This window comes from Rana temporaria, chromosome 4, assembly GCF_905171775.1.
Source record: "Rana temporaria chromosome 4, aRanTem1.1, whole genome shotgun sequence".
NCBI lineage: Eukaryota > Metazoa > Chordata > Amphibia > Anura > Ranidae > Rana > Rana temporaria.
The window spans coordinates 30511533-30535488 of NC_053492.1; the positions used below are offsets into that span (position 1 = coordinate 30511533).

The 23956-nt window shown below is 42.6% G+C and overlaps 1 protein-coding gene across 1 annotated transcript; it reads left to right on the forward strand.

The window, feature by feature from the left end:
* The first annotated feature begins 13277 nt into the window (after positions 1–13277).
* Positions 13278–14215, forward strand: LOC120935590 (olfactory receptor 13C2-like). Its single transcript, XM_040347639.1, has one exon. The coding sequence runs from the start codon at positions 13283–13285 to the stop codon at positions 14213–14215; it is 933 nt and encodes a 310-aa protein (XP_040203573.1). The 5' UTR covers positions 13278–13282.
* The last annotated feature ends 9741 nt before the right edge of the window (positions 14216–23956 follow it).

The following is a 23956-nucleotide window of genomic DNA, read 5'->3' on the forward strand; positions in this document are numbered from 1 at the left end:
TTCATATTGAAGAAATTATAATAACACACAAGACATTTTATATACACATACTGTATGTGTATATATTTTTTTTAAGTACATTTTTCTTTGTTTTTGTTAAAAAAATTCAGGTCAAATTGAGATTTTCCAAAAAGATATTTGTTTTCATATTAACAGGTTATTTCTTACACACAGCATATGTATACCACAAATTACACACCAAAATACATTCTGCTACTCCTCCCAAGTATGGCAATACTACATATGTGAGAATTTTACACAGCCTGGCCACATACAGAGGCCCAATATGCAGGGAGCACCATCAGACATTCTAGGGACATGGACTACACATTTAATTTCTCGACTACCTCTTGCACTTTTGAAGGTCCTGCAGCACCAGGACAATGGAAACCCTCAAAAAATTATCCCATTTTGGAAAGTAAACACCCCAATGTATATTCTATGAGGCATTATTAGTCTTTTGAACATGTCATTTTTTCCCCACACATTTTTTGGAGAATGTGGAAAGAAAGCGAAAACGCAATTTTTTTTACACAAAGTTGTCAATTTATACAATATTTCTAACATATAGCATGTACATAGCAAAAATGACACCCCAAAACACATTCTGCTCCTCCTCCTGAGTATAGCAATACCACATGTGTGGGACTTTTACACAGCCTGGCCACATACAGAGGCCCAACATGCAGGGAGCACCAGCAGATATTCTAGGATCATAAATGTCAAATCTAATTTGACTAACTATTACACTTTTTTACACCTTTGTACAAGCTGGTTTTGAGTGAGCAACCAGTGTCCACCCCCTATTTTATTAAAGAATGGAAGAGAGAATTTTACTTGGAGTTCACCCCTCCCCAAATCTGGAAAAATTATCCAGATGGTACATACTGCCTCCATCATTACTCGTACCCAGGAATCTTCTTATACATTCCTTACCAGATGGCGTAGAACACCTTCCCATCTGCCACAGATGTTCCCCACTGCTGACCATCACTTCTAGCAGGGCTTCAACCAGAAGGGCACATTCCTAAATATTTGGTGGTCATGCCCCTCTGAGAAGCAATCACCCATTGGATTAGGAAATTGACTCTTACCCCTGCAACTGGTACCCCTCTGCAATTTCTATTCCATGATATCCCATCGTCTTTTAACACATCTGCTTAATGCAGCCAAATCACTTATTCCACATTTTGGAAACAGGCTATTTGCCCCTCTCTACAGGATTGGAAGAGAAAAGTAGATAAGATCATGAAAGAAAAACTTTGGGTACACTCGATTAAAAACCAACAGGATAAATTCACTGATACTAGGGCAGGTTGGATGTGTTATTCCACTGAGGTACCTGATACATAATTGTGAAGGCCGGGACCCCACGCTTAATAATCCTATGGATCATTATTGACGACATTCTGTAGACTTAGGCCCCGTACACACCATAGAATCCATCCGCAGATAAATCCCAGCAAATGGGTTTCAGCGGATAGATCCTATGGTGTGTACACGCCAGCGGATCTGTTTCCGCGGATATATCTCCCCTGGGATGGATTCCAGCAGATCGAATATTCGCTGACATGCAGACCACAACGTCTGATTGACTCTTTGCTGTATAGTATTAGAGTCTAACCTATCCCGTAAGCGTGTTTATACTTACCTTATACCTTATGTGATTGTGATCTCCATAGATCTCTAAAGACAACTCGATCACCTGTTTTATTTAAACTACCGGACATCAGTCCAGCCTACGCACTGCACCAATCTTCTAATTGATGTTCACTCAGGGCGTGGCTACTCACGACGCTCAGGAAGTGACGCTTGCGCTCCACCAGGGCCTCGGCTGGAACCAGAGTTTGTTAGTCTCTCTGAGACTGAAGCAGGACCAGCACAACGCTTCACCTATCATACAGGAGTTGGTGATTATGCGCTTGTTTATCTTTTATATTGTACGTGTAAGGTTTGAAGGGTTTTTTTCATCTGTGGGCTACTTTTATTTTTAACCCATTAAAAACGGAATTATGCTATGGCACTGTTTTTGTCTTTTTTTGGTTTAATTGGGAGCCTCCATACAGATATATTTGATTACCCTGCTTGAAGGATTAATACCAGTCTGGAGTTATATATACATCGCCATATATTACTTACTTTTTGGTAAGTGTGTACCCCAGAGGGGGCTTATTTTGTCCCACGTGGTGTCTTTTGAGGAGTTCGGGTGGAAGGTGCTTACTGTCTGTCCTTTCTTAAAGTGGACCACATCCTTATTTGGGACTTTGCCTCTACTGGCTTATTTCCTTCACGCAATTTTTATAGTGTAGCAGTGGTGCCTTGGGCATTTACACCAGAACTGTCACTATTAGCGCTGTTTGTGATTGTTTTATTTGTGCATTTATGCTCTTTTAATTGTGATCATTTTTTTATCATGTCTTTATTGTTTTAAACGGCTGCTCCCATTATCGTAGTATACAGATCTTCTGTCATCTACGTTCTTTCTTTGTTATTAGCTTATTGTAATCAGCTTATATCCTGGTTTGGCGCTGGGAGGTGTTCTGTAGGCCTTCAGTACACTTTTTTTTCGTTTTGATGTTCACTCAACGTTTTGGCTATAGACTTTGCAACGTTTTATATCACATTGAATTTTGTTTTTGGCTACCTAATTTTCATTGGTAGTTCTCTTATGTGCACATACACTATGAATGTTGTTGCCCCACATGGTATCATACATTGTATTTCTTGAGTTTATTAGCGCTACATTTTTTGTTTACTATGTCATATCGTCATCCAAATGAAATTAATGAATACAAATAATTAATTTTTTTTGGTATAATTTATTTTTGATTTGTTAAAATTTATTACTATTGGGATTCAGAGATCTGGATACAGGTAAATCTCAGAATCTTGCAAATTTTGTCCAAATGTCAATTTGTAACGAAACGCATCACACAAGTCTATTGATATTATTATTTTTGAATTGATGCCATTCTGTAATGTATTTTTTTCCCAGTACATGTGTCTTGGATCTGTTTGCTACATCTAGATAACACAATTTGTTGGAAACTCTATGGGGAAATTTTCTCTGTAAGTCCTTAGAGTAGAAACCCAGTGTTTTGCAATATCTTGGGAAACAGATTAAAAAAAAAAAACACTGTATTAAAGATAGGAACAAAAATATTTATAAAAGGAAACATCACTAGATATACAAACAGGCATAACTTGTACAATTTTTAAACCGTGCAACTTCTGTATTAATATTTGCTAGGTAGACATACATTTTAAGATACCAAAAAAATGTAAAGTTGGTACAAGTTGCTTCAGAATACTCTGTAGCAGAATTTAATTCATCAGGTACACAGTCTGGTGTATTTATCAGTTTTCACTGCATATATGAGATGTTGTCCTCCAATACATTTCTAATTATACATTAGTGACTGCATTGATATTTCTTTCCTTTTTTAATTGTGGCTTTATGTGTGTATATGGCCAAACATTTTTAATTATGTATAGTGATAAGAGTTTTAGCCTCCGTGGGGTTCTTATTGCTGTCCGTGTCCCCACTAGGAAGATTCCCCCTATTTGTCATGGTGATCATTATCACTATAAAACATAGAAAGCAACACTTTTCATAAAAGATGTAAAGTGCAAAGCAAGTCTACTGTAATAGGGGGGTCAACTACATTTGACAAAAGGCTGTGTGTCTGTGGTGAAGGTGGCGTTCTCCAATCTGGATTTATGTTCCTGTCTATCCTGCTCAGCCATAATTTGCCTCAAATGAAAAGGACTTTATATGTATTATATATTATTTATGATATTGTAGGTCTTGTTTAATATGTCAAGCTGTCACTTCTCTTATGGAAAAGGACTTGTTTTGCACTTTACATCTTTTATGAAAAGCTCTGCATTCTATGTTTTATATTGATTTTATTTGTGATCAAATGTGCTAGTGGCTTTTCAAGTGTTTATTGGCTAGTCTGAGCAGGGATATATTTGTGTGTTTGACGTTGGATCATTATCACTGCAGCAGAAAGTGTTAGAAAATCCAAAACTTTACAGCTGTCTTTAGTAAAAGAGGCGTTTCAGAGACAGCTGTCTAAGAGGGAAATGTACTCCTTCTCATTCCACGTTGCATCTCTAGGACAAGAATTGAAGGAAAATTTCTCCAACAGAATTCAAATAGTAATGAATAACTTCATGGGGGTTTAACTCTTCCCTACTCAGGGCATGTGGCCTGGTACGGTTCAGGGGGGTGCTCTCTCATCCCTTCCTCTTTTCCTGCGGCCTGCCAGGTTGCGTGCTCGGATAAGGGTCTGTTATGGATTTTTGGGGGACCCCTACGCCTTTTTTCTTTCATTTTTGCCCAGGGTTCCCTTTAAAATCAGGTCTGGTATGGATTTTGGGGGGACCCCCAAGCAATTTTCTTGGTTGCATTATTAAAATCACTTTTATTTGCATTGATACATGTCCCCTGGGGCAGGACCCGGGTCTCAAACACTTTTTATGGCAATAACTTGCATATAAGACTTTAAAATTTGCACTTTTGTTTTATCATACTAGTGTCCCATAGACTTTAACAGGGTTCCGCGGCTTTTGAATTTGCCCCAAACTCGGCCGTTTTTAAATCTTTTTTTTGCATTGATATATGTCCCCTGAGGCAGAACCCGGTCGGCAATATGGACTTTCGTGTTACAGTACGAATTACAAAGTCAATTTACAAAAATATACTTTTATTTTACAAAATCATAGAAAAATAAAATCAGCCTTAAATACATAGGGCCAGATTCACAGAAAAAGTATACCGGAGTATCTGCTGATACTCCGGCGTACTTTCAAATTTGCCGAGTCGTATCTTTATTTGTAATTCACAAACAACGTTACGACGGCTTTCGGCTTCGTATGCCTTCGGATCTTAGGATGCAATACTTTGGCGACCGCAGGGTTGAGTTTGCGTTGTTTTCCGCGTCAGGTATGCAAATTAGCTGTTTACGGCGATCCACGAAGGTACGCGCGTTCGTAGCATTCTCTTACGTCGTCGCTAGTCGTTTTTTCCCATCGTAAAGTTGCACTTTCTATTTAGGTGGTGTAATATTAGACAGCCCATGTTAAAGTATGGCCGTCGTTCCCGCGTCGAATTTTAACTTTTTTTTTTTGCGTAAGACGTCCGGGAATACGAAAGGACGTAACGCACGTCGCCGTTCAAAAAACACGTCGGGGCGTCGTAATTTCGCGCAAAGCACGACGGGAAATTTCCTAACGGAGCATGCGCAGAACGTTCGGCGCGGGAACGCGCCTAATTTAAATGGTACACGCCCCATTTGAATTAGGCGGGCTTGCGCCGGACGGCTTTACGCTATGCTTTGTGAATCAAGCACTTACACCGAAAACTTGCAGCGGTGTAACGTAAACGGGATACGTTACGCCGCCGTAATTCTACATGAATCTGGCCCATAGATCCTAGACATTGGATTCTGCTATATGTGGAACATCCATTTATCTGACATACAAGGGACTTTAGATATAGATGGTCATTCGGCACTGGATGTACGGATACTAATCGAATGACCATCTATATCTAAAGTCCCTTGTATGTCAGATAAATGGATGTTCCACATATATAGTAGCAGCATCCAATGTCTAGGATCTATGGGCCAAATTCTCAAAAGAGATACACGGACTTAACTAAAGTTTTCTAAATTTACACGGCGCGTATCTTTGCGCCCGATCTTCAAAACGAGTTAAGCCTAGATTTCCGGATTTTCAGTCCTACCTAAAATAGTTACACCTGCGCATCCCCGGGCGCAAATTACGCTAGTCTCGCCGCTGTTTTTGATAGGCAAAGATGCAAATGAGGGAGTTAGGGCGATTCTCAAAATTAAGTGTGTGCGGCGTATTTTCCGCCTTGTGCGCACCTGTTAGTTTCCCTGTGTAAATTTCCACATTATAAAAGCATCCCTAATTTTACACATGCCGTGGAAAGATTTGCTGAAGGTAGTGACTAGAGCTATAGTTGTGAAGGATCTGTCAGGAAAAATGCCTGGGACATCAATGATTCTGACGGCACTTGCCACCTTACAGGCACAAAGGAGGAGGAGGGCACAGAGGAGGAGGATGAGGGCACAGGAGAGAGTTTATCGGCCACGGCATGATCTTTTTCAAATGCCAGATTATGAGGTGTATGGCAACTACAGGTTTGATAGGGAAGCCATCCTGGAGATCACCTAACTACTTCAGGAGGATCTTATCACCCCAACCAGACGCTCCCATGCCCTGACACCTCTACATAAAGTGATGGCAACCCTCCATTTTTTATCCAGTGGCTCATTCCAGCGTGCATCTGGAGGTCTGGCTGGGATGGTGCAGTCGACAATGAGCCGATGTGTCCATCAGGTGGTCCCTGCCATACTGCGGCGCATGACCAACCAATTTGTCAAGCCCACCCAGGAGGAGCAGCGTCTGCAAGCCATGACTGACTTTTACAGCATTGCTGGCTTCCCAAGGACCATCGGGGCGATAGACTGCACCCATGTGGCACTACAGCCCCTCCATGAAACTTAACACCTGTTCAGAAACAGAAAAGGGTGGCATTCCATCAACGTCCAGATGATTGTAGATGCCCATGGCCTCATCTGGCACATTTGTGCCAAGTTTCCAGGGTCGTGCCACACAGTTTTATTCTACGGCAGACCAAGATCTACCAAGACTTGGAGATGAACGTTTATGGAGACAGCTGGCTGATTGGTGAGTGACATTGGTGTCAGGTATGCCCCCCCCATGATGCAGACATCACAAGGGGCACATGCATGACTAATATCCTCCTGTCTTTTCCCTTACAGGTGACTCTGGATATGCGTTGGGACCCCATCTCATGACCCCTTTTAGGAACCCCCAAACACCTGGAGAACGGAAATTCAACGAGGTGCACATCCAGACCCGGTCAATAGTAGAGCGGACATTTGGCCTTCTCAAGTCCAGATTCAGATGCCTTGACAAGACTGGGGGTACACTCTTGTATTCCCCAGACTTTGTCTGTCAAATTATTGGGGCATGTTGCATCCTCCATAATTTTGCTCTGAGAAGGGGCCTGCATGTTGAGATATGTCCTGACCTAACCCCCCACCCAGACAATCCCCCCCCCCAACCACCTCTACCCGGTCTGCTGAGGGCCAGGCAATAAGGAGACAACTGGCTGAAGGCATCTTTGCCCAGTAAATGGACCTTAATTATCTTTATTTTTTTGCTTTGCCAACAAAAAATCACAGAGATTATGTGACCTTTAAAAATTTACTTTGCACATAAAATGCACATTACTTATATGACAATGAGAATGTCTTTTTTTTATACAAAACGCACATTAATTATCTCACAATGAGAATGCATGAATGCACGCCACTGTGGTCCCTAGCACAGACACATCACATGCACATCGAATTGGATTAGATCCAAGTACCCCCCCCCCCCTTTGGTACTTGGGAGCAGTAACGCCCCGCCACGGCTTCAATTATGTCACTGTGCATTCATACACCATTCAGGAACCTGGGATGACTTCTCCCTGGTCCTGGGGATCCCTACTCCACCAAAACTGAGGGTGACACCCTTATGTTATCAGGAATGCCACCCTCCCACATTCACACATCATTCACACACATAAACCAAATCATAAGTACAGTATAATAAAAAATAAAAAAATAAAAAGTACCCCTGCAACTTACTGATGTTGCCGAGTGCTCCTTCTGGGCTGACTACGGGCACGGGCACGGCCACGGGCACGGCCACAGCCACGGCCAACTGGGGGATCTTCACGGGGGTGGTCTGTGCAGGGGAGGGAGTCTCTTCACGGGGGGGGTCTGTGCATGGGAGGGAGTATCTTCACGGGGGGGTCTGTGCAGGGGAAGAAGGAGCCTCCCCTGGTGTCTGTCCTCCTGCTGGCCTGCCCTCCAAGGCCACGGCTATCCTTGTCAGACAGGCAGTCATGTCAGCCGTATTAGCCTGGCCAGCCCAGGTATTGGCCTGCACAGCCCGGGTATTGGCCTGCACAGCCTGGGTCAGGGCAGTCACCTCCTGGGCCACGCCTGTTGTGGCGTTCTTCAGGTCCCACAAACACGTGATGACCCCCACTGAGTTGGTGGCCACGTCACCCAGTGACTCCCTCATTAAACCCAGGCTGTGCTCCACCTTGCTCATTGTTTTTTTAATTTCACCCAGACTGCGGGTCTGCCTGGCATTGTCCCTCAGCAGACTGACCGGCAGACGCACAAACCCCCCCTGGTTTCCGGGGTCGGCCTCCTACTTGCCCCTGAGGCTTGTGGCCTTGGAGGAGGGGTTGGAGTGACCCATAGGGGCTGCTGCATGTTGGAGGAGGGTTGGGAGGGGCCACCCATGATGGTGGCCTGACTGCTGGGCGCCTCTGGGGTACCCTCAGGGGATGACTCAAAGGTCCTATCTTGGCCCATCAGGATTTGCTGGCCAATATCAATATTCTCATCTTCCTCCCCCTCATCCTCCTCCCACTCAACATCCAAATTAGGGGAGTTGTGGGCACTCCCCTCCCATGGCGAATCCTGCCCTTCTTGGGACTCTGCATCAGCCTGTCTTGGGGGTGGTGCAGCAGCCTGCCCTGATGGGCCAGCAACCTCCTGCCCTGATGGGGCTGCCACCTCCTGCCCTGATGGGGATGCCACCTCCTGCCCTAATGGGGATGCCACCTCCTGCCCTGATGACCCAGCAACCTCCTGGGTTGATGGGGCTGCAACCTCCTGGCCATCTGGGGAGGACACAAAACAATCACAGGTTGGTGGATCCACACACTTGGCACATCTTCCCTTCCCCCACCCACACATGCTAATCACCAGATAGAAATTAAAAAAAAATTACCTGTCCTCACAGGAGGATCAGAGTCAAAGCCAGGCAGGCCCACCACCTGCTGTGGGTGGAAACACTGGGCCACTGCCCATTCCTCCTCACTCATCCTGACTGGGCAGGGTCCCCCTCCTCCAGTGCCCCTGGTATGGGCATGCAGCGTTGCCAGCTTGTTCCGGGACATGCTCTTCAAATCGTTAATTTTTTTTTGAACTCCAGCGATGGTCCTGGTCTCCCCCCCCCCGCCGCATTGATCCGATCGGTGATCTTTTTAAGGATCTCCTTCCTCCTGGCCGGGGTGGTGTTGTGGCTCAGGGCCATGGAGAAAACGCCCATATTTTATGACGCCCTGAGCAAGAATATGCTTCTCTGCCACTGTAAAATTTAGCTTCCTGCGCTTGGTGGCCATCACAGACACCACCCAGCAACAGGAAACTCACCCAAAAAACAATCAACAATACACACACAACAAAGAAAAAAAAAACAAGCAAAAAAAAAAATACACAAACAGACAGCTACTATAAATTCAAAAACAAACAGGCAAAAAAGGGAAACAAAAAACAATCACACACCAAAAAAGAAACACTTATCAAAAACAAACAGGCAAACAATCAAAACAAATAACAAATTATCAAAAACAAACACCAACTATACTCTACAACTCCTCAACAACTTTTCTCACAAACAAATCTTACCAAGAAACACTGACAAACGTTCAAAGCAGAAGCAACTTGCTTTAGGAAGGGAACACAGGGAAATACTTTTGCAAGGGAAGTGTGTTTGACTGGGGCTATTTAGACACAGGGCGATCCTCAAACTAAGTACGCTTGGCCTTTTACCTATCTCACTGATTGCGATGAGCAAAGTTCTGCACATGCCCAGTGAGGTCCAGATTCGTGCGCGCATGCGCAGTACGGCCGGCCCTTCATTTGCATGGGGTCACGGCTCATTACAATGAAGCACGCCCACTTCATTCCCACTTGCCATAACCACGCCTTACGCCTTGGAATTTAGGTTAAGGATGGCGCAATTTTGTGCGCAAATGCGCTGAGGATACGGCACTTACGACACCAACTTAGGGCGCCGTAACTTAAATGACATAAATTAGGTAATACTAAATTTGCACAGCTTTTTGAGAATTTGGCCCTATGTATTTAAGGCTGATTTTATTATTGTATGATTTTGTAAAATAAAAATATTTTTGTAAATTGACTTTGTAATCCATACCATACCACGAAAGTCCATATAAAATTTTTCTAAACTTTACGCCGAACGTAAGCCTTATGTAAACGGCGTAGCGGGCGCAAGTACGTTCGTGAATCGGCGTATCTAGCTCATTTACATATTATACACGTAAATCTACGGAAACGCCCCTAGCGGCCAGCGTAAATACGACGGCGTACTAAGACTTACTTCGGTCGGATGAAGCAAAAATTCAGGCGTATCTTGCACCCTGAATAGCACGCATAGATACGACGGTGCATCTTTCAACTTACACGGTATCTATTGATACACCGGCGTAAAGGGTTTCTGAATCTAGCTCCTTGTGTTTTTTTTAAATGATCGATCTTCTTTTGTTTAAAGCGCAAAAAAATAAAAAACGCAGAGGTGATCAAATACCACCTAAAGAAATCTCTATTTGTGGGAAAAAAAGGATGTAAATTTTGTTTGGGTACAACGTCGCATAACCGCACGCTTGTCAGTTATAGAGTTGCAGTGCTGTATCGCAAATAATGGCCTGGTCAGGAAGGGGGTAAATTCTTCCAGGGCTGAAGTGGTTAATCTTGTTGGTTCACTTGCAGGACAGACAAGTATTGAAAACAGTATTTCATATTTTACATTTTAAGTATTATTCTAAGTTATATGTGTTTTGTTTGTTTTTTAACCATGATTTTTATGCCCATTTTAGCATGCTTTGGTGTCATATTGGTCTACAATTAATTTTTTTTTTTTTATCACAAACAGTTAATTCTAGCCTTGGACTTAGGTATTAGAGCACTTAGCAAAGCATAGCAAAATTTTTTGAGAAGACTTATGCCACGTACACACAATCAGACATTCCGACATCAAAACCGTGGATTTTTTCCCGACGGATTGTTCGCTCAAACTTGTCTTGCATACACACGGTCACACAAATGTTGTCATAAATTCCGAACATCAAGAACGCAGTCACATACAACAATATGATTTTACGTGATTACAATTGCCCTAGGGTGGTAACCACACACCCTCTAATATATAAATGCCACATCTTGAAATATATGGGTTAAAGAAAAAAACATTGTGGTGTTTTTTTCCCCGAGAAAGATGGACTTTGTAGGCACATACAGATAAAAAATTGTTATTTTAATATTGCATAAATAAATACATAGATGCATTTACAAACAATTGATCATAATATACAAAACAAAGGCAAAAAGGGTCTTTCCAAGAAGAAAACTCAATAGCCTCAAGGCTGGCTGTAATGCAGTACAGATCTCACGCTGGGTGGAGTAGTAAATCCTGGATAAAACCGATTGAGTCCTTAGAACTTTAAAAAGCAGCTCTACATGTTTCGCAATTTCAAATATATAGCTTCTTCAGGAGCTTCTAGATTTTTAAGAAAAATAAACTTTAATTAGAATTCATAATACAAATGGACTAAAAAGGCTACCAAGTAGCTTGCATTTAGTATGTAATTATACAGACATCAGATACATCTGACGTTCGGAATTTATGACAACATTTGTGTGACCGTGTGTATGCAAGACAAGTATGAGCGAACAATCCGTCGGAAAAAAATCCACGGTTTTGATGTCGGAATGTCCGATTGTGTGTACGCGGCATAAGTCTTCTCTAAAAATGTTGCTATGCTTTGCTAAGTGCTCTAACACCTCAGTCCAAGGCTAGAATTAACCGGTTGTGATAAAAAAATGAAATTAAATTGTAGACCAATATGACACCAAAGCATGCTAAATTGGGCATAAAAATCATGGTTAAAAAACAAACAAAACACATACAATTTAGAATAATACTTAAAATGTAAAATATTAAATACTGTTTTTAATATTTGTCTGTCCTGCAATTGAACTAACAAGATTAACCACCTTAGCCCTGGAAGAATTTACCCCCTTCCTGACCAGGCCATTATTTGCAATACGGCACTGCAACACTTTAAATGACAATTGCGCAGTTGTGCGACGTTGTACCCAAACAATGTTCTAAGGACTCAATCGGTTTTATCCAGGATTTACTACTCCACCCAGCTTGAGATCTGTACTGCGTTACAGCCAGCCTTGAGGCTATTTAGTATTCTTCATGGAAAGACCCTTTTTGCCTTTTTTTTGTATATTATGATCAATTGTTTGCAGATGCATCTATGTTTATATTTGAAATCTATGTATGTATTTATGCAATATTAAATTAACAATTTTTTTATCTGTATGTGCCTACAAAGTCCATCTTTCTCGAAAAAAACACCACAATGTTTTTTTCTTTAACCCACATACGACAATATGTCGAGCTGAGAAAAATTAAGTTCATGCATCAAATTGATTCCAAGCATGCGTAGGATTTTTATGCGTCAAAGTTGGCTACAGGCGATCGGAATTTCCAACAAGAACTTTTGTTGTGCGGAAAAATTGAGAAGGCCCTGAAGGAGCCTACACAATTTCCGAAAACAAGCTCACATCGAACATCTGTTGTTGGAGATTCCGACCTTGTGTATGCGGCATAATAATGCATCCAGTGTTTGCTATACCATTAAACCTGACGAGGAAACCAGGAAAGGTTTAAAATCTCTTATTATAGTTTATAATTTATATAGTATAACTTAACTTTTTCAGCTTTTATCAATGGATAAAATATTAAATGTTCCCGTTATTGTACATTTTTTTGCAGTGTGTTTTTGGTCCTTGGATGAATTTTCTTGGTGTCATCAATAAGCAAACAATTCAGTATCCCGTTTGTTGAATTACAACATTAAATGGTTCTTATGTCTAACATTGCTCAGTTTAAAGAGAAATCCAGGAAAAAGTTCCTGACATAAAAATCTGTAACATCATAAGAATATCTGATTAGCTGTTTGTGTTTTGGGTAAACTTTACACTGCTCTGTAATCCCAATGATTTTGTAATATTGACGTATCAACCTATGATTAGCACAATAGCCGTTGCAAATCATCTGATCTTAGCTGATATTTGATTCCCCCAAATTCAATGATGGCAGCCTGTATAGTGGATGAAAAGAGATGATGTAGGCCTTACATTTAGTGCAGGAACTTATGCAGAGTACTTTTAAAACAAGGAGATACCACGTGGACATAATCTGATAGTATATAAGTTTACTGGTATTTTATCTTACAAGATGAAGTTTTCCCTCATATAGCTCTTTCCTAATCTGTGCTTAATTCCACAAAGCGGTAAATTTTAGGTCAATTAAATATTATTAGAAGATTATGACCATGACAGCTGAAAACCAAAGTATAGTAATGGAATTTATTCTTCTTGGACTTACAGACAATCCGAGCATACAACTTTGGCTGTTCCAGTTATTCTCACTTGTCTACATGACCACTCTGGCCGGGAACATTCTCCTTATATTGGCCGTCAGAACAGACAACCATTTACACAACCCTATGTATATATTTCTTTCTAATCTGTCCTTCTTGGACATCTGTTATACATCAATCATTGTGCCTAAGATGCTACTAAATATTGTTTTGTCCACCAAAAAAATTTCCTATACTGGTTGTGTTCTTCAAGTTTACTTTTATCTTTTCATGGGTGAGACAGAGTGCATACTATTGGGTTTCATGGCCTATGATCGATATGTGGCTATCTGCAATCCCCTGCGTTACAATGTTATTATGAATACAGTCTCCTGTACCAGGATGATTGGGGCATCCTGGGTGGCTGGTGGAAGTATAGCCTCCTTTGATATATATTTTATATGCCAGTTAAAGTTCTGTGGACATGTCACCATTAACCACTTCTTTTGTGAAGCTCCATCTTTACATCAGTTATCTTGTGGGGACATCTCTGTGAACAACATTGTAACATTGGTTGGTGGGTCCATATTGCTTCTGATCCCCTTGTGCCTCATCCTGTTTTCATACATACACATTTTCTTAGTCGTTGTGAAACTCCCTTCTGGGCAATACAAAGCCTTCTCTACATGCATATCCCATCTTATTGTGGTTACCATCTTCTATGGAACGGCCATATTCATGTACATGAGACCAAGGTATTCAGATACTGAAGTGACAGACAAGATAGTGTCGGTGTTCTATACAATTTTCACACCAATGTTAAACCCTTTAATCTACAGCCTAAGAAATAAAGATGTTCAAAAGGCCCTTGGACATTTAGGGAGAAGTACGGTTCTACTACGATGACAATCCTTACTATGGATAAATCTCTAGCTGTTGTTTCATCAGACCAATACCAGGAACTCTCTAAACTTTTGGGGAGGATTAAAGTGGGTAGTAAATCGCAGTTTTATTTTTTTAATTCCTACAAGGTAAAGCCATCATGTGCTAGCATGCATTGCTTACCTTACCTTACAACAAAGCCATCCAGCGGTGCACTGTCACCGCTGAAGGCAGTTCTATCTTCACCCGGTCTTTCTGAGTGGCCGAGGGTGCAATGAGGTCACTCCCATGCATTCGCGTGGGAGCTGCCATTCACGACACAGGAATCTGAAGGAATGGCACGGTATGCCATTCCTTCAGAGCGCATGCATCAGAGATGTCACTGGCTGCATCAAAAGTAAATACCCCCTAAACGGTGCACACTTAAGAAATATTTAATGTGTGTATAGGTAAGCCTTACTATAGGCTTACCTATAGATAAAAGCCGTGCATGTGAGTCTACTTCCACTTTAAAGATTAATGACTATACTGTGTCAAACAATAGTTAAAGTGGAGGTTCACACAAAAAGTGAACCTCTGCTTTTTGGATCCCTCCCCCCCTTCGGTGTCACATTTGACACCTTTCAGGGGGGAGGGGGCGCAGATACCTGTCTGAGACAGGTATTTGCACCACTTCCGGGTTCGGATCCCCGCAAGGAATCCAGCCTGGCACGTCATCCCTCCCGCTGTCTTTTGGAAAACACTGTTCCCAGGAGAGAGCGGGGACCAGTGACGGCGCGCCACGATCCTCGCGCATACCCAGTAGGGAATCGGGCAGTAAAGCCGCAAGGCTCACTTCCTGATTCCCGCACCGAGGATGGCGGCGGAAGCAGCCGAGGACCGAGCGATTGCTCAGCCTCGGCTGCTGACATTGCGGGCGCGTCGGACAGGTAAGTGTCCATTTTATAAAAGTCAGCAGCCGCCGTATTTGTAGCTGCTGGCTTTTTAAAAAAAAAAATCGGCCGAACCTCCGCTTTAAGGGATTGAGATTTTTTCCATATAATTTTATTAACTGCAGCAAAACAAACACCATCACCAAGAAGAATCTAATGTTAACAACATTTAAATATCTATCTATCTGTCTATCCATCCATCTATCTATCTATCTATCTATCTATCTATCTATCTATCAATCATGATCTGAGACATGTTTCGCTCAATAGTATAAATGCGTTTTTTAACCCCCTAGCCGACCAGCCTCAGTACTTATAGGTCGACACGTGCAGGCAAAATCACCACTGGAATGTAAATAGCAGGACGTCCAGGGACGTCCACCCGGCACTTGAGAGCCGCCCTGTGGACGTCTTTCGTCTATAGCGCGGGTCTCAAGTGGTTAATTCACAACAGCTGTGTTGACTATGCATTGTTTGGACCTGGGCCAATCACAGCACTCTTAACCATTCCATTGTAGCTCTGGCTGTATGTTTAGGGTCGTTGTCCTGCTGGAAGGTGAATCTCCGCCCCAGTCTCAAGTCTTTTGTAGACTCTAACAGGTTTTCTTCTCATGCCGTGTACACACGACCGTTTTTCATGAAGAGAAAAATTCAATTTTTTAAATTGTTTATTAAAAACGATCGTGTGTAAGCGCCAGAGCATTTTTTTCGATGTGAAAAATGACCATTAAAAATTTAGAACATGCTTTATTTTTTCTCGTTGTTTTTCATGTCGTCGTTTTTCACGTCGTGAAAAACGATCGCGTGTATGCAAGGGGGGCTTGACAAGAATCGCGTCAAGAAAACGTTGTTTTTCCATGACATAAAAAATGGTCATGTGTACGCGGCTTTAGATTGCCCTGTATTTGGCTCCTTCCATCTTCCTATCAACTCTGACCAGCTTCCCTTTCCCTGCTGAAGAAAAGCATCCCCACAACATGATGCTGCCACCACCACCATTTTTCACGGTGGGGATGGAGTGTTCAGGGTGATGTGCAGTGTTAGTTTTCTACCATACAAAGTGTTTTGCTTGTAAGCCATAAAGTTCAATTCTCGCCCCAACTGACCAGAGCACCTTCTTCCACATGTTTGCTGTGTCCCCCACATGGCTTCTCGCAAACTGCAAATGGGACTTCTAATGGCTTTCTTTAAACAATAGCTTTATTTTTGTCACTCTTCCGTAAAGGCCAGATTTGTGGAGTACACAACTGAGGCCCCGTACTCACGACCAAACATGTCTGCTGAAACTGGTCCGCAGACCAGTTTCAGCAGACATGTTTGGCCGTGTGTTGGCCCGAGCGGACCATTTTCGGGCGGATCGGACAGGTTTCCAGCGGACAACTGTTTCCTGGACTTGCTTTAAAACAGTCCGCTGGAAACCTGTCCGGCCGGACATGTACGGTCGTCTGTACAGACCTACCGTACATGTCCTGCCGCCCGCCATCCCTCGCATGCGTCGAATGACTTTGACGCATGCGTGGAAGCATTTTAAAGGCAGGCCGCCCACATCGCCGCGTCATTGTCGCGGCGTCATCGACGCGGCGACACCGCGGACACGCCCCGCGTATTGTTTACGCGCGGACTTCTGTTCGATGGTGTGTATAGCCATCGAACAGAAGTCCCTGGGCAGTCCCCGGCCAGACATGTCCGATGGAAACGGTCTACAGACCGTTTTCATCGGACATGTCCTGCCGTGAGTACAAGGCCTAATAGTTGTCCTGTGGACAGATGGATGATAGATTGAACAGTGCTCAATGAGATATTTAAAGCTTGGGATATTTTTGTATAACCTAACCCTGCTTTAAACTTCTCCACAAAATCATCCCAGTCCTGTCTGGTCTGTTCCTTGGCCTTCATGATACTGTTTGTTCACTAAGGTTCACTAACAACAAAGGTGGGCTCTATTTAATAATTAGGTGACTTCTGAAGGCAATTAGGGCCAGATTTAGAAAGAATTACGTTGCACAGCGGCGCCGTAACGTATCCCATTTACGTTACACAGCCGCAGGTTTACAGCGCAAGTGCCTGGTTCACAAAGCACTTACCTGTAAACTTGCGGCGGTGTAACGTAAATCCGCTCGGCGCAAGCCCGCCTAATTCAAATGGGGCGGGCACCATTTAAATTAGGCGCCTTCCCGCGCCGAGCGTACTGCGCATGCTCCGTCCGTCAAATTACCCGACGTGCATTGCGCTAAATGACGTCGCAAGGACGTCATTGGTTTGACATTAACGTAAATGGCGTCCAGCGCCATTCACGGACAACTTACGCAAACGACGTGAAATTGAAAATTTTGACGCGGGAGCGACGGCCATACTTAACATTGCTTAGAACACCTAGGAGGCAGCCTTAACTTTACGATGCGTATCGCTACGGAATCAACGTAAATTTAGATCGACGGGCATCGTGGACGTTCGTGAATCGCCGTAACTAGTCATTTGCATATTCTACGCTGACCGCAATGGCCTCGCCACCTAGCGGCCGGCCTAGAATTGCATCCTAAGATCCGACGGTGTAAGTCAATTACACCTGTCGGATCTTAGGGCTATCTATGAGTAACTGATTCTATGAATCAGCCGCATAGTTACGACGGGCGGATCACAGAGATATCAGGAGATACGCCGACGTATCTCTTTTGTGAATCTGGCCCTTATTTCCACTAGATTTAAGGTAAGGGGTATCAGAGTATTGTGTGTGTATTGTTAGTACCTGAGTATTGTGCATGTGTATTGTTAGTAGCAGGAATAAAGGAAAGGAAAGACAGATTCTGGTGGTAGGGGACTGAGGGCCAGATTCACATAGAATTGCGGCCGTGTAACGTAACCCGTTTACGTTACACCGCCGCAAGTTTTCAGTGTTAGTGCCCGATCCACAAAGCACTTACCTGTAAACTTGCGGCGGTGTATCGTAAACACATCAGGCGCAAGCCCGCCCAATTCAAATGGGGCGGGTACCATTTAAATTAGGCGCGCTCCCGCACCGGACGTACTGTGCATGCTCCGTTCGCAATTTTCCCGACATGCTTTGCGCGAAATTACGGCGGCGCGACATGCACCCCTAACTTTGCGACGGGAAACTAAGACTTGCGCCGACGTAACGACGGGAAAAACCTTTGTGGATCACCGTAACTGTTAATTTGCATACCCGACGCTGCAATACGACGCAAACTCCACCCAGCGGCAGCCGAGGTACTGCATCCTAAGATCCGACGGTGTAAGTCAATTACACCTGTCGGATCTTAGGGCTATCTATGCGGAACTGATTCTATGAATCAGCCGCATAGATAGAACAAGAGATACAACGGTGTATCAGGAGATACGCCGTCATATCTGTTCTGTGAATCTGGCCCTAATTTCCTAGAAGGACAGAGAGGTCAATCTGTCACTAAGGGCCAGATTCACGTAGAAGTGCGGCGGCGTAACTTATCGCCGCAAGTTTTAATCGCAAGTGCCTGATTCACAAAGCACTTGCAATGAAAACCTATGCCGGCGTCCTCCGGCGTAAGCCCGCGTAATTCAAAGGGGCGTGTGCCATTTAAATTAGGCACGCTCCCACGCCGGACCTACTGCGCATGCTCCCTTTTGAATTTCCCGCCATGCTTTGCGCGAAGTGACGTCATTTTTTCGAACGTCGACGTGCGTATCGTACTTCCGTATTCCCGGACGTCTTACGCAAGAAGGAAACATTTTTAAATTTCGACGCGGGAACGACGGCCATACTTTATACAGCACATACGTGTGCTGTGTAAAGTTAAGGCACCAAAAACGACGACTAACTTTGCGACGGGAAACTAGACCTTTGATTGAGAAGAACAGAGTACTAGAGCCATGCTGGAGCCTGGAGAAAGAACTGAGCTGCCGTGGGGAGTGGGGAGGGGGCATAGAAGGAGGAGAAATGAGCAGGAAGAGCAGAAGAAGGCATTCAGGTGAAGAGAATGTGCACAGGAAGAAACATTTACTGCAAGGGCTCCTCTCTAAACTTTCTGTATTCCTCCTTTCTCTCCCCCTTGCCCCCCTCCTCTCTTTCTCTCTCTCCTCCCTTTCCTTTCTCTTGCCCCCAGTTCTCTCTCTCTTCCTCCTTCCATCTTCTCCACCCCCACACTTTTTCTCCCCTCTTGCCACAACCAATATAAACACTTTGTAAATACGTATTACAATAAAATATACAATGCTGTGCTTCCTTATTTACCTTAGGGTTTCAATTTAAAAGTCATTGCATAATTTAAAGCGGTTCTATACGGCTGGACTTTCTTTTTTTCCCTGCAAGGTAAAGGTATAATGTGCTAGTATGGATCATATACTAGCACATTATGATAAAATTACCTAAAACAACGCCCTCCCACAACTAAAAGCTTGCACAGGAGCCACTGCTCATGGCACAGGGTTCTAAAGGAACAGCACCGTGGCCATTCCTTCAGAGCGCATGCGCAAGTGATGTCACTGGCTGCATGTAATGTAAATATCTCCTAAACTGTACAGGTTTAGAAGAGATTTACTGTACCTATAGGTAAGACTTATTATAGGCTTACCTATATGTAAAAGGCAGCAAAGGAAGTCTACTTTCACTTTAAGTGATGTGGAGCCCTCCCTCTGAATACCATATACTGTATATGTGGTGTCCTGTAAACCAAATATACAACTTTATATCTTTCAAACAAATTACCATATCAAAATATAAAATTGCAGCATATTGGTGATATTGACAGCCCCTCAAAAGATTTTTGATAACAAGTTGCAATATATAAGTGATGGTAATACCCCCTCAATAAATAAAATAACTCCACTTACAATAGGGGGTGTCACCATCACTAATATACTACAATTTTATATTTAGAAATTTTGGGCCAGATTCTGAAAGGACTTACGACGGTGCAGCGCCATGTACGCCGTCGTAATCCGACCCGTCGTATCTATGCAAAAAATAAAATAGAAAAAGTGCAGCGCAAAACTCAAATATGTAAATGATACTGGTATACTCAAACACCAATACCATAAGTGTGAATATTAATATGCAGAAAAAAAAAAAAAAATATTAAAAATTAAATACAATTCAAACAAACAGTCCAAAAGTCCATAAGTGTCAGAAGATGAGTGAATTAAACGAAAATAAATCTCCACCACGTGACAATCCACCAACATTTTGAAGTGATCCCTCCACCGTTGTAGATGGCTACTCTCACCTTCATATATGGACCACTGAGTTAACAGATGGTCAGTAAAGCAAATCAAATAGGCAGGTCATGAACAGGAACCAGGCTGATGTATTAGATCCTCATAAGACAACCAAACCGCAAAGGACAGGTGCATGTAAAGAGATAATCACAGACTAAGTGCTCACTGTTGCAATGTGTGGATTTATTCTTTAAAAGAAGCAAAAGTCAGGCTACTCACATTTGGCCAGACAAAAAACGGCATGAAGTAACAATCTTTAGGAATGAACAGCAGATGAGCGACGTGATGTTTCAGGCTCCTAAACCACCGGACGCGTTACGTTATATCAACTTCCTCAGCGGGGCGGGGCCTGTTGCGTCGCTTTCCTGTCTTTAAATAGCTGCTCATTGTCATAGGGACAAGCATCAGAATGGCGTGTGGGGCCTGACGTCGAATCCTGAACAGCTGATTGTTCAGGAAATGATGCAAACAATGTCAGAACATCCAGCATACTGTTCAAATGTGTGCAACTTTATTGTTCACACACACATGGTATAGAACTAGAATATCGCCATCTTGTGGACAATTTAGAAAATTGCATCCGAATGTTAATTTTAAAATAATAATAAAATTAATCAAATCGCTCAAAGCTGTCCATGTACAAACATTGCTATAAAATCTATATTTTTCTATAGTAACATGATAAATCTTTACATGATACTGCATAATAATCTAAAAACTTTTCAAAATAAAAAACATATAAACCATTTTATTATTACATATAAAATTATCAATATAAAATCCCCAGTTAAAATTAATATTAATATTTAAAAACAAAGTTGCTATTTATTTGATATGAAACAATTCAAATCGAAGTCCACATTTAACCCTTCAGGGGTGAGAACCTTTGCCTCAAATATCCAAAAGGATTCTCTCTGGCTGATGTGGCGTGTGTAATTACCTCCCCTCCAGTGTCTATTTACCTTCTCCAGACCCCAAAATTTTAAACATTTGGGATTCTTGTTATGGTATTGCTTAAAATGTCTTGAGACACTGTGATAACGAAAGCCATTTTTTATATTGTTCACATGCTCGCCTACTCTCACCGCCAGTGACCTTGAGGTGCGGCCTATGTATTGTAGGCCGCAGTCGCATTCTAACATATAAACGACACCCTCAGTGTTGCATGTGATCAAATTTTTTATAGTATAGGACTTCTTAGTGGAAAAAGAAGTAAATTCTTTGCGTTTTTTTATATTGAATTTACATTGTTTGCATGATTGGCATCTTCCACAGGCATAAAAGCCTGATAAAAAATTAAAAATCCTATTCTCTTTAAAAGGGGGAGGAGGATCTATGACTCCAGGGGCGACAACGTCTCTTAAAGAGGGGGCTTTTCGATAAATAAAACGTGGGTGGGCTGGTAGGACAGTCCCCAAAACCTTGTCCTTCTTGAGGACTTCCCAGTGTTTATTTACAATCTTTTCAAACTGCCGATACTGGATGTTATAATCCAGGACAATTTTGAATTCAAAATTTCCCTCTTTCGTCACCTGTTTGTTGGAGTCCTGTACTAAATCAGCCCTGTTGAGGGAACCCACTCGTGATAGTTCATTTGTAATGACATCTTTGTTATAACCCTTTTGTTGAAACCTGTTGACCAAGACTTTGGATTGTGTAAAAAAGTCAGTGTCAGAGGTGCAGTTCCTTCTGAGGCGTATGAACTGGCCTCTGGGAATGTTGCAAAGCCAGTTTTTATGGTGACAGCTGTCTAAAGGGATATACCCGTTTCTGTCAGAGGGTTTAAAATGATTACGAGTGTTAAAAAACTTTTCTCCTTTAAAAATTTCCAAGTCCAGGAACACAATCTTTTCACTGCTGATATTCCATGTGAGTGAAATGTTTTGAGTATTGCTGTTTAGTTTTGACATAAACGTCTCCAAACTGGACAGATCTCCCTCCCATATCATGACTAAATCATCGATATAGCGTTTATAGCATTTGAGTTGCATGGGGGGGTCTTTGAAAATGATTTCATCCTCCCATAGTGCCATGAAGAGATTGGCGACGCTAGGGGCGAACTTCGCGCCCATAGCGACGCCTTTCGCTTGTAAATAAAAACTTCTGTCGTACCAAAAATAATTCTTTGTTAAGCAAAATTCAAGGCACTGCAGGAGGAACTTTCTATGTTTAGAAGACAGATCAGACTGTGCCAAGCCCCACTTAACTGCTGCAACAGCATCAATGTGGTCAATAATAGTATATAGCGAACTTACGTCCGCTGTAATAAGCAGACTTTCAGGGGTGCATGTTATTTTCTCCAAAGTTTGGATACATTGTTTAGTATCCCTGAGAAAAGACTTGGTTCCAGAGACGATGGGTTTCAAAAAATAGTCAATGTATTGACCCAGCCTTGAAGAGACGGAGTCAATACCATTGACTATCGGCCGCCCTGGCGGTTGGGTAGCGTTTTTGTGCACTTTGGGTAAAAAGTAAATAATAGGTGTGCGACAAGCACTGGGGTCGAGGTATTCAGCCTCTTTTTTAGAAAGGACTTTTCTTTTTATTCCCTTTTTGACTAAGAGAGTGAGATCCTGTTTATACTGAAATATAGGGTCACTTTTTAGAAGTTTGTAAGTGTCAGCATCTCCTAATAGACGTTGCATCTCGTCTTTATAGAATTGCTTGGACATTATAACCAAACCTCCTCCTTTATCCGATGGACGGATGACCACTTCTTTCTTAGACTCCAACGACGCTATACCTTTTTTGATGAAGGAGGGTTCTTTAATTTTTCTTACCTTCATCTGGTCCAAATCACTTAGGACCATGTTTTTGAACACGTCAATATGCTTGGAGTCATGATTAGAAGGGTTAAAGACACTTTTATTCCTCAAAGTGGAATAAGTGCTTACTGGAATTAAAGAAGATCTTTCTGCCGGTTTGGATAAAAAATATTTCTTAATATTAAGAGTTCTCACAAATTTCGATACATTTACATACGTCTGAAATTTGTTAAAATTCCTAACTGGGGCGAATTTCAGGCCTTTGTCTAAAACCTGCAATTCTTCATCCGTCAACGTAATCCCACTGATATTGAATATACCAGTGCCTAGTGGGATTTTTGTTTTTTTGATCGTTCTTCTTCCTGCCCGTTTCCCTCTCTTTCCCTTCTTTTTCCCCCCCTGTTTCCAGTCGGGGTGGTTAATGAGGGGCCCCACCACTGGGGCGGGTTCCCTAAAAAACCCCCCTCCACTTCTTCTCTGTTGGACAATGGGGCAAACCGATTATTAACAGGTATGGGGTTATCATGGTAACGATAGTCCTCTCCCCATCCGCCATCTTGGGAGTACCCTCCTCTCGATGTAGATGGATAATTAGGTTTGCCTCTGTAACTGTTATGTTGAGGATTACCATATGTAGTACCCCCATATGAGGTCATGGGGTATTGGTAATTACCTCTTCCTCTCCCTCCTCGGCCATTACCCCCCCGTCCCCTTTGGGGATAAGGAGCATAATTGGACTGATAGTCCTGCGGTGGGGCAGATGGTCTAGGAGTATTGATGGGGGTATTGGGGATGGGAGGAGCCTTTACATTAGGCTTGGTGGCCTGGTCGGAAGATCCGACATTCACTTGCCATTTGAA